This window comes from Euleptes europaea, chromosome 1 (genome assembly GCF_029931775.1).
Source record: "Euleptes europaea isolate rEulEur1 chromosome 1, rEulEur1.hap1, whole genome shotgun sequence".
NCBI lineage: Eukaryota > Metazoa > Chordata > Lepidosauria > Squamata > Sphaerodactylidae > Euleptes > Euleptes europaea.
The window spans coordinates 13,519,300-13,531,423 of record NC_079312.1 but is presented as its reverse complement, the minus strand read 5'-3'; the positions used below and the strand labels follow the sequence as shown (position 1 = coordinate 13,531,423).

Below are 12,124 nucleotides of genomic sequence, written 5' to 3'. Positions count from 1 at the left end.
TGATTTGTACATGGATCCTGTGCCGGCGTAGGCCAAGGCCTGGGCGGTGCCCGCAATCCTCAGACGTGCGGGAGGTATCTAGCCCCTTTTGGAGCAGGTGATGAAGATTATGTTGTCTACAGAGGTCAAAAGTCGAAGGCGTCGTCAAAGCAGGCAGGAGTCAACGGCCGGAGAGATTAATCATGAACGGTAGCTGGAACACAGATAAACTGCACGGTTGCTTCCACAAAGTGAAAGCAAGCCTGCACTGCCTTGATCAGTCAGTGCACTTCCAGGCTAGGCTTCATCCTGAAACGACTCAGCACCAGTTCTCTGTCTGCTTAGCCTCTCCAAGCGAGCACTTCTCCTTCTACCTTGAAGAACCACACACTGCCACAAACTAGGAGCTAAAACTAGACTGTCTTGCTCAAGGGGCAGGTGGGAGATTCCAACCCTGACCTTGGAAATTACAAATGTTCCTTTGCATCGCGGAAAACTCCCTGCACATCGAAAGCTAGAACTGCAAGGAGAAAGGCTGTGCCCACTGCTTGTGTGAATCAGGTCAGAGATTGATGTCTCCTAGGCATGCTGGATGCGGACCGCATCTCTCTTCTTCCATCCAGCACATGGCACTGCTAACCCTGAAGAGAGCCCGCAACTCTGGTTCATAATCGTGGGAAGCCTGGAGGGTGGGAGAAAAGCAGCCCACAACTCAGAGGACCAGGATTTCAGGAGAGGAATGACAAAGTGGAGTAGAGAGGGGGCACCTCCCTCACCTATTTCCAAGGAGATGGCTGCATATCTTAGGAACCTGATGAGGGAAGGAAGCCCTGCTGGGGCCAGGCTGACAAGAAGCAGGAAGGGCAGAAGAGGAGGGGGGCATCCCCCCAAATCTCCTGCCCCTCCTAAGCCTTGACCCATCAGCCCCCTCTCCCCAGTCTAAAGGGGCTAGAAGGTCCCTTTCCTAGTCACCTCTCCTGTGTGTGTGTGTGGGGGGGCTTCATTCCCTGGCTCTTCTTTCTTTGGGGACTTCTTTGTTTTGCACAAAGCAGCTCTTTCTGGCCCAGGAAGTGGGGTGAGGGTGAGTGAACTCAGGGCGGCGCCGGGGGGACTCTTCTCCCAGTTCACTGCTCCCCCCCCCCTTCCTTTCTTTATGCTTTGGGTTTTGGATAGCAGACCCTGGCCTTACATTTCTACCCCTCCCAAAAGCCCCTTTCAGCTCACCAGACCCCCCAGCTATTCCTGCAGCAGCCCGGAAGTCTCAAACCTTCTTTCTGTAGGGAGGGAGCAGCAAATACGCCCCCCCCCCCACTCATGTGCCTCTCCAGGACTATGGACTCTCTCCCTTTGACTATTCTGGGCTATTCTGTCCTCCCTCTATGGATGCCAACCTCCTGGTACCAGCTGGAAACCTGCAGCCGCTAGAGATCAGATCACCTGGAAAAAATGGCCGCTTTGGGAATTGGACTCTATGGCACTGAAGTCCCAACCCTCCCCAACCCCGCCCCAAAAACCTCCTGCCAGGGACGAAGAGGGACCTGGCAACCGTATCTCCGCCCCCCCCCCCATCCAAGCCAGGAAATAAACTGGTTTTTATTCTCATGGGGTCAAATAAGATTCAAACACTCTCACATCTCCCTTGCAGGAAACAACCCCCCATCCAGCCCCCTCCTCAGCCCGCCTTTCCTTGAGTCACCCCCCCTCCCCAGGACCCATCCAGAACTCTCCCCTCCGGCCTCCCACCCACCGTCCACATCTGGATCACTTGCAAAAAAGGCCTCTGCAATGCAGGGAAGGAAGGGGCTGCATCTCTCCCCCTCCCACCCCACCCCACAAGCCTTAGGCAGAGAGGTGGGGGGAAAACGGATAACCAGACGGAGAAGCCCCCCCCCAGGCTTTTCAGCGTGTGTGTTTGGGGGGAGGGGTCTGTCACTCTCCCTCCCCCCCGGATCAGGGCCCGCCTCTGGCCTCGCTCCTCTTCTACCCACCCCACATTTCCCTGCCTCGGGATCCCCCCCATGACTCACTACGAAGGAGCCGCTCCTTCTCTTCCAGGCGCCGGAACAAAGAAGGCCGCTTTCCCACGCGTGGACTCCAAGAAAGACCGGAAGCGGCCTCTCTAGGATTGGAGGCTCTCTGCCCAAGAGACCCCCCACCCTCCCATTGGGGATGCAAGGCGCGCATGCGCACAGCCCTCTTTCTCTCTGCAAAAGGGGCTTTGCATTTGCTTGGGGAGGGGAAGGAGCTGGGCGGGTGTTTTAATACGTTCTGTCCCAGGTGCTGAGATAGTTCTGTTCTGGGTGTTATGTGCTTAGAACTTGATTTCCATACTTGTTATGGCCCAATCAGGATCTGCAAAAGAGTCACTTGATGCCATTCCAGATATTTATTTACTTAATTCATTTAGACCCTGATTTTTATGTTTGGTCACCCTGACATAGCCAACAAATCACATATCATGTTCATAGCCACAGTTTGCACTGCATAAATCAGGCATCCACTGCTTTGTGGCATTGACATGGCAGAGAAACATGGTCCCAAAACATAGACCCTCATACATGTTCAGGGTTTTTGCGCTGGGGCACTCCAAACTCAAACCACATATTATGCCCATACCCACAGACTGAACCAAAAAATCCTGGACCCACTGCTTTGTGGCACCACAAAGGTACAAAATAGCATTAAAAATCATGGATCCTCACTATTTTTTCATTGGATCACTCCAGATTTACTATCCAATTACATATAACATCCATAGCCACAAATCAGGAGCTAAAACAAGTCTGTTCTTGTAGGTTATCCAGGCTGTGTGACCGTGGTCTTGGTATTTTCTTTCCTGACGTTTCGCCAGCAACTGTGGCAGGCATCTTCAGAGGAGTAACACTGTGTCCTTCAGTGTTACTCCTCTGAAGATGCCTGCCACAGTTGCTGGCGAAAAGTCAGGAAAGAAAATACCAAGACAGTGTCCTTCAGTGTTACTCCTCTGAAGATGCCTGCCACAGTTGCTGGCGAAAAGTCAGGAAAGAAAATACCAAGACAGTGTCCTTCAGTGTTACTCCTCTGAAGATGCCTGCCACAGTTGCTGGCGAAAAGTCAGGAAAGAAAATACCAAGACAGTGTCCTTCAGTGTTACTCCTCTGAAGATGCCTGCCACAGTTGCTGGCGAAACGTCAGGAAAGAAAATACCAAGACCATGGTCATACAGCCCGGATAAGCTACAAGAACCGTGAAAGCCTTCGACAATATTTTAAAACAAGTCTGTCTGGCTCAAGGGGGGCAGGTGGGAGATTCCAACCCTGAACTTGGCAACCACAAATATTCCTTTGCATCATGGAAAACTCCCTGCACACAGAAAGCTAGAACTGCAAGGAGAAAGGTTGCCCACACTATCTCTGCTTGTGTGAACCAGGTCAGAGACTGATGCCTCCTAGGTGTTCTGGATGGGGGCCGCCTCTCTCTTCCATCCAGCACATGGCACTGCTGACTGTTGACCTCTATTGGCTGGCAATCCGTTGTAATAGCGGGAGATCTACAGCTACTACCTGGAGGTTGGCAACCCTAGCTGGATCTTTTAACCAGGATGGAGTTGTCATTCTTTCTCGATACTTTTGTAAGGGAAAAAGATCTAGTGAACGGTTTCTACCGCATTCGTGGCCAAAGTGAGATTTGTGCATAGGATTTCAGGTGGGAACTTGAAGGGAAGAGAAGAAAGAAAGTGGGGGAAGAAAGAGAAAAAAATCCTTTTTTTTTTTTTTTTTTTTACAGCATTCGGTTCTTATTGTAATGTATCAAACTCCATCAAAGCCCGTGGGAGACGGCCGGGTGGGGGGCGAGTGGGGGGGGGGGGAGGCAGCAGTTCCTTGCAAACTCGACCGACGGGGCTCTTGCAAACGCGGGGCTCTTGCCACGGGGCTCTTGCAAACTCGACCGACTTGCTAAAACACAAGAAAAATACGAGACGCTCGAAGGGTTACGCGCTGCTCTCGGAAGCAGTTGAGAAATTTGAGCCGGGGGGTGGGTGGGGACGAGGAGGAGGGACGGGCGCGCCAGCCTCCCTCTTTTGGGTGGGGGGGCTTTGTTTTTGTGTGTTTGCTTGAATGGCTGCGGGAGAGAGGTGAGTGCAAAGGGGGCGCTGGGAGCGGGGGCGAAAGGGAGGGGAGACAGCCGGGGGACCTGGGAGAAACCCCAGCCCCCCCCCCCAAACTGATCGACAAACTCCTTGTCCCTCCGCCTCTGGCCACGAGGCAAAGGGGGGGCTCGCATTATTTCAAAGCCTCTCCCCAGCCTACCCCCCCCTTAATACCCCATAGGAAGGGAAGTCTGGATCTATAAGTGCGCACGTGTGGGCGCATTTGGCTCGCGCTCGTCTCCCCAGCGCAGTTGACACCCAGATCGGAAACTTCCTCCGGGCAGAGACCTTTTCTCCCTTTCTCCCTGTACACCCACGGGAAGTACAGTGGGGCTTTGAGAACCTCATCCCTGGTTTTTCACAATGAATGGATAGTGAATCGAGAGCCAGGGTGGGGCCCGTGGTTAGAGGGTCAGACTAGGATCTGGGTTGCAATGCCTTGCAAGAAACAGGAGGCTGGGGATCTAAAAACAGGCGATAACTGAGACGCTGTAGATCAGGAGGGGTGGCCCTGTTTGTCTGTGGCAGTGGAAAAGAGCAAGAGTCCAGTAGCGCCTTTAATCGGGCCGCCAACTTCCAGGTATTAGCAGGTCTCCTGCTGTTTCAACTGATCTCCAGCATACAGAGATCAGTTCACCTGGAGAAAATGGCAGCGTTGGCAATTGGACTCTATAGCATTGAAGTCCCTCCCCAAACCCCGCCCTCCTCAGGCTCCGCCCCCCCCAAACCTCCCACTGGTGGCAAAGAGGGACCTACACCTTAAAGACTAACAAAATTTCTGGTAAGGTATGAGCAGCAGTGCCTTAGACTAACAACATTTCTGGTAGGGTATGCGCTTTCATGATCCACAGGTCACTTCTTAAGAACATGAGAAAGGCCCTACTGGATCAGACCAAGGCCCATCCAGTCCAGCAGTCTGTTCACACAGTGGCCAACCAGGTGCCTCCAGGAAGCCACAAACCAGACGACGGCAGCAGCACCATCCTGCCTGTGTTCCACCGCACCCAAAATAATAGGCATGCTCCTCTGATACTAGAGAGAATAGTATGCAGCATGACCAGTATCCATTCTAACTAATAGCCATGAATACCCCTTTCCTCCATGAATATGTCCACTCCCCTCTTAAAGCCCTCCAAGCTGGCAGCCATCACCACATCCTGGGGCAGGGAGTTCCACAATTTAACTATGCGTTGTGTGAAAATATACTTCCTTTTATCTCTTTTGAATCTCTCCCCCCTCCAGCTTTAGCAGATGACCCCAGGTTCTAGTATTATGGGAGAGGGGAAAAAACCTCTCCCTGTCCACTCTCTCCAAACCATGCATAATTTTATAGACCTCTATCATGTCTCCCCTTAGCCGCCTTCTTTCCAAGCTAAACAGCCCTAAGCGTCCTAACCACTCCCCATAGGACAGTTGCTCTAGTCCCTTAATCATTTTGGTTGCTCTTTTCTGCACCTTCTCAAGCTCTGTAATATCCTTTTTTAGGTGTGGTAACCAGAACTGTACACAGTATTCCAAGTGTGGTCTCACTATAGATTTGTACAAGGGCAGTATGATATCAGCAGTTTCATTCTCTATTCCTCGTCTAATTATGGCCAGCATGGAATTTGCCTTCTTTACAGCAGCCACACACTGGGTTGGCATCTTCATTGAGCCATCCACTACCACCCCAAGATCCCTTTCTTGGTCTGTCACTGCCAGCACAGATCCCATCAGTATATATGTGGTTGGGATTTTTTGCCCCAATATGCATCGCTTTACACTCTTCACATTGAATCTCATTTGCCATTTTAATGCCCATTCTTCCAGTACACAGAGATCCAGTCCGATTTTGTTTTAACCACCCTAAATAATTTGGTGTCATCTGCAAACTTGGCTACTTCACTGTTTAACCCCAACTCCAGGTCGTTGATGAACAGGTTGAAAAGCACCGGTCCCAACACAGATCCCTTCTTCAGACTCGCTGAAGCTCATATGAGAAATGTCAGTCTTTAAGGTGCTACTGGACTTTTGCTCTTTTCTACTGCTACAGATAAACAGCTGTGACTCACCAAAGCTCCTACCCTGCCAAAAATGTTGTTAGCCTTTAAAGTGCTGCTGGACTCCTGCTCTTTTCTGCTGAAAAGCTGTAGAAAGTCACAGAGCTTTTCCTGTGTGGGCTTTTGCGGTCCAGAGAAGATGCTGCTCGCCCCACACAAAAGGGGGGGCATTTTTGAGATTATTTATTACACATTTGTGACCCTGACCCACCTAATTTAATTACTGCACTGCTGTTGAAATTAGGTTGGGTAAAAGATCTAGTCAGGGGTTTCTACTGCATTCATGGCCAAAGTGGGATTTGAACTTGGGACTTATGAATTCATGGCTCAACCTCTTCGCCATGCTTAGATCTCAGCAATGCCCAAACAAGTTCTTTATGTAGGCATGCATTTTCTCTTCTGCCTGTTCTTTGGTAAGGGAAAAAGAATGCATTTGCGAGGTGGTCTGTGCAAATGGTTTGCTGCTTGCTTGTCTTTTTTAACCATTCCATTGTGTGTCTCTCTCCAGGCCAGGGAGACTTTCTCCTTGCAAATCAGGAACCAGGGAACAGGCTTATGGCCTCTGACAGTTGAAAATCGTTTGTCACCAACGAAGTCATCCTCTTGCAGAGATAAAACCCAGGAAATAAGGCGGAAGTTCATCAGTTTCCGGAATTGTGTTTCTTGCAAGATCCTGTGTTTAAAGAAACAAGACAGGTTTTTGGCCTAGAATCAGCCTGATAGCAGGATTCTCAGTAACTCTTTGGATTTGCACTGGTAAAGCCACAGGTAAAAGCAATGAAGGAGCAAAAGTCTGCATGGCCAGAGCGAGAAGGGGGACCCGGAGAAGGAACTGGAGAAGCGATCCGGATAATTCAGCCTGAAGTGCGACCTGGAGAGGGTAGAGAGGAACCGCTCTGGAAAGCCCGAAGTCAGGAGTTCTTGGGAGGAATGGATTCCCCTCACCCAGGATGGGAGAAGGAACCCAGCCCCTGGGAGGATGCTAAGGCCTTCTTGGCCTCCTTCGAGCAAGTGGCAAAAGCCTGCCAGTGGCCCAGGGAAGAGTGGGCCGCCCAGCTCCTGCCGGCACTCAGCGGAGAAGCCCAGCAGGCCTTCGTCAGCCTGGAGGCCAGAGACAGGGAGGATTATAGGAAAGTGAGGGCGGCCATCTTGCGCTGGGAAGCCAACCGCATGGAAACCCTGCGGCAGCACTTCCGACAGTTCCGCTCCCAGGAGGTGGAAGACCCAAGACGGATCTACAGTCAGCTGCAGGAGCTTTGCCGTCAGTGGCTGAGGCCGGAGAGTCACTCGAAGGAGCAGATCCTGGAGCTGCTGATCTTGGAGCAGTTCCTGGCCATCCTGCCGCCAGAGCTGCAGAGGTGGATTAGGGCCAGCTGCCCTGAGAACTGCACCCAAGCTGCTGCCCTTGTGGATGTTTTCCTCATGAAGCATCAAGGCAGTGCTGAGATTTGGAAATGGCAGGTGAGGATTTAATACTTAGTCCCCAGAGTCTCCAACAGAACCTAACATGTGGGAGGAGCTGTGGGTCAGTGGTAGAGCATCTGCTTGGCATGCAGAGGTCCCAGGTTCAATCCCCAGCATCTCCAGTTAAAGGGACTAGGCAAGTAGGGGATGTGAAAGACCTCTGCCTGAGACCCTGGAGAGCCACTGCTGGTCTGAGTAGACAATACTGACTTTGATGGACCAAGGGTGTCTGATTGAGTAAAAATCAGCTTCATGTGTCCATGTGGGTAGGTTTGTTGGCATCCTTTGAATCGGTAGAACTAATATATTATAGGAAAGGTGAGTACCAACCAGCTTAACCCAGCTCTGTTGTAGGCCCTTTCAAATTGGTGCTTTTGAATATTTCAGGAAGATGCTTAGGGCAGTCTCGTATTTTGGAGGATCTTCCATGCTTGTTGGTGCTGCGGAATTTCCTTTTTTGTACTAACATTATTATGTTACCTATGCAGGAAATAATTCTTTTACAGTAGATAAATATTTTATGACAAAAAGAGACAGCATTGGTAATGAGGTTTCAGTTCATCCTTATCCGTGACCTTTCACTAATGATCTGTTCAGAATAATCTTAAATACCATCTATTCTCTATGAATCCTCTAGCTGTTTTCCCTTTATGGAATCCTTCCCAGTACTTCTGAGTCTCACAACAACCCCGTGAGGCAGATTCAGGGTTGCCACTACAGCTTAATTTAAAATATTATATGCCACTTTTCTGAAAACAGTACTCCTTCAAAGTAATTGCTGACCAGAAGAAAACCAACCTGGCTTGCTCCTGTAGAAATCGGTGGGACTGCTTCCACAAGGAGACTATTCTCTGTGTTGCTCACATTGCTTACCTTGCCATGGGGAACTTATTTAAGGCTTTAAAATGGTCATATTTATTTAATTTTATTCAACTTCTACCCCACACCTTTCCCTGTCAATCAGGGCTCAGGGGGTCTATAGATAGACTGTTGCAACAAGGTACTCAGTTCCCTTTTCATTAAAAAAAAGTGCATCCCTAGCCCTTTTTGTTGTAGAGACGCAAGAGAAAACATACAGCCTGCACATTTCCCCTGACAATTCAGCAATGAAAGGGGTCAGAGACTTTTAAAAAATGGAAGCGGGAAACTAGTGCATTGTTGCAATAGACTGTTATAATGTATGGGACATCAAGTCACAACTGACATATGGTGCTTTCAAGGCAAGTGAGAAGCAGGGGGGATTTGCTATTGCCTTCCTCTGCAGAGTCATCTTTCCAAGCTCCAATCCTGCTTGGCTTCTGAGATCTGATAAGATCAGGCTATACCATGCTGCCTTAGCTCCTATAATTATATACATTTATTGTTACGGCCATTGGCCAGCACACCTATAATGATATTACACTAAAGCGCTCTAACTATTTTCAGTTTTTAAAAGCCCTCTGGTGGCTGAGGGGAATGGTCATGGGGACTGAGCTAAGGAAAATCAGTGAGACCCTGCAGGGATGGATGTCCTACCATCCACTTGGCATCAAAGGGTGAGTCAGGGAAGGGCGAGTCAGGGAACCTGCTGGTGGAAGACAATGGTAGAGGGAGATAGATGCATTTCTCTGCTGTGATTTTGAAGCCATGGCCAAGAAGGTCCTTTCTTGTGTCTAGCCTCAGATGGCAGGGGCACCTGAAGCAGGGTTCTCATAGATGACTGGAGTGGCCAGGTAGGTGTATTAGGGAGCATGTGTTTCTTAAAGTGTACTGGTCCCTCTATGCTTTCTTAAAAGTCCAGGGGCACACACACCCTTCCGCAGTCAGACTTGGAACTCCCAGTTCAGCTGTTTGCTTAATGCCAGATCCTCATGAGCATCAGAGATCTCTTAGGAGCTTTATCTGTTCAGAAACGGCTCCTTCGAGTCATGCCCGAAAGGATCTGAGGTAGCAAACTACGTCCCTCTTTCCCCGTTACATACCCAGTCTTGTCCTGAGTGGGGATCCTCTTTGCTGTTTCAGGATTCCCTGAGTGAAGAGGGGGAATCCCTGGATTCCGTGCAGAGAAAGGTCTACAAAGAAGCCATGCAGAACACCGAAGGGAAGATACATTTGTTGGGTAAGGGTTCTGCTCAGTCTTCATCTCCCCACCCCACCCCCTGCAAATGAAAGGACTTAATTATGCAGGCGCCGTGTAAAGGATCACTAGTTAAACAATCTCTGTTGTATACAGTTTTACCTGGGTATCCATTAATCAGTAACAATATTTAAAAATATAAAATGTATTTTACTACTACTGCTGCTGCTGCTAAAAGTTAAAGGAGAAAGTGCCAAAGCAGGACTACAGCTGAACATCAAGAAGACAAAAGTAACAACTACAGGAGAATTACTCAACTTTAAGGTGGACAATGAGGAAATTGAAATTGTTCAAGACTTTCTATTCGGCTCCATTATCAACCTAAAGGGAGACTGCAACCAAGAAATTAGAAGGAGATTGAGATTGGGAAGGACAGCCATGAAGGAGCTAGAAAAGATTCTTAAATGTAAGGATGTGTCACTGGCAACCAAGGTCAATTTAATTCGTGCCATCTTATTCCCTGTTACTATGTATGGGTGTGAAAGCTGGGCAATGAAGAAGGCCGATAGGAAGGAAGTAGGTTCCTTTGAAATGTGGTGTTGGAGGAGAGTGTTACAGATACTGTGGATGGCCAAAAACAAACAAACAAAAAACCCAAATCAGTGGGTTCTAGATCAAATCAAGCCTGAACTGACCCGAGAAGCTAAAATGACTAAACTGAGGCTATCGTATTTTGGTCACGCCATGAGACGACCAGAGTCACTGGAAAAGACAGTCATGCTAGGAAAAGTAGAAGGCAGCAGGAAAAGAGGAAGACCCAACAAGAGATGAAGGAAGCCACATTTCTCAGTTTGCAAGTCCTGAGCAAGGCTGTTAATGACAGGACATTTTGGAGGACATTGATTCATAGGATCGCCATGAGTCGGAAGTGACTTGACGGCACTTAACACGCACAAAATGTATTTATTCATTTAAAACATTCTGTCTCATTTTGTCTCCTCAAACTCAAGGCAGCATGTAGATAGGGTTGCCAGTGAGCTGGGTGTGGGGAGTCTTGCCGCTTTAATGTTTGGATATGGTCAGCTGAAGCTTTTCATAGCACAGAAGTAATTAAAAACCCCCCCCCCCGATAAATAACATCCCATTGAGCCTCTCTTACAGGGGCTGGAGATTATTTTTTTCTCCTCCAGGTTGTTGGCAGCCCTACATAAAGATCTTCAAAGCTTCCCCCCTTTGGCCAGTTATTCAGATTTTTCTCCTGGGCAATTTCACCTTGAGAAGGACTGCCCGGGAAATATGTACTTGGGTGTCTGAAAGATAATTACAAAAACCCCTTGCAAGACCTGAGCTGCGAGGTATGAGCAGAGCTTGTTGGAACGCCTCTGCTCCTTTGCACATATCGAGGGGTAAGCAGCAGAGCGACAGAAAAGAGACAGGCTATGAATGAGGCCAAGGGGGGGGGAAATTCCTGGAGAATCTGTGGCTACCTTGGTATGTGCAAAGAGAGCCAGCGTGGTGTAGTGGTTAAGAGCAGTGGTTTGGAGTGGTGGAGTCTGATCTGGAGAACTGGGTTTGATTCCTCACTCCTCCACATGAGCGGCGGAGGCTAACCTGGTGAACTGGATTTGTTTCCCCACTCCTCCACAAGAGACCAGCTGGGTGACCTTGGGCTAGTCACACTCTCTCAGCCCCATCCACCTCACAGGATGTCTGTTGTGGGGAGGGGAAGGGTCGGTGATTGTAAGCCGGTTCGATTCTGCCTTAAGTGGTAGAGAAAGTCGGCATATAAGAACCAACTCTTCTTCTTCTACCTCTTTGTAGTGCGACTGTGTGCAAAAAACAGACTCCTGGACCTTGAACCAGTGTGCATAAGAGGTGATTTTGATGTGTACATCTTCTCTGCCCCTACCTAACCCTGCTGCCTCCTTTTCAAAATTCCCTTTTCCCACACAACTGTGAAACTTTTCTTTCTTCATATCTGGTCACCATAAGGACGGTGTTCTGATTCCCCATCTTATATCTTCCTTCCTTTCAGGCAGAGGGACCAAACGCCCAAGACACTTCCCGCTATCTCTTTCTCCTGAAGGACAGGAAACAAGTGACTCTGAGCAGGCAAAGGTACACTGATGCCCTGGAGAAAAGTTTGGTTTGTTTTATTGTGTATTTAGAGATTTATATATCCTGCCTCTCTGAGATCCACTGGATGCAGCTTCCAAGTTTAAAAACAAACACAACCAAGCACCAAAACAAGTATGAGTTGCAATAACAGCCTATGATCTAGTGATCCATGTTTAACTAGGGTGTTAAGATGGCTTTATTCCAATATAATAATAACCCCTACACATTTTGCATTGAGCTTCTTCAGGGGGATCTGTGAAACATGGGAGAAGGAGAAGAAAAAGAGTTGGTTTTTATATGCTGGCTTTCTCTACTACTTAAGGAAGAATCAAAGCAGCT

The 12,124-nt window shown here is 48.8% G+C and overlaps 1 protein-coding gene across 1 annotated transcript in view; it reads left to right on the top strand.

Moving 5' to 3' along the window:
* Positions 1–11,794, top strand: part of LOC130493464 (zinc finger protein 396-like) — a 166,491-nt gene extending 154,697 nt beyond the window's left edge. Inside the window, exons 3-5 of the mRNA XM_056867221.1 lie at positions 7,108–7,608; positions 9,613–9,709; positions 11,754–11,794. Of these exons, the coding sequence (XP_056723199.1) occupies positions 7,108–7,608; positions 9,613–9,709; positions 11,754–11,794 (639 nt within the window). The remainder of the gene's footprint in view (positions 1–7,107; positions 7,609–9,612; positions 9,710–11,753) is intronic.
* Positions 11,795–12,124: the final 330 nt, after the last annotated feature.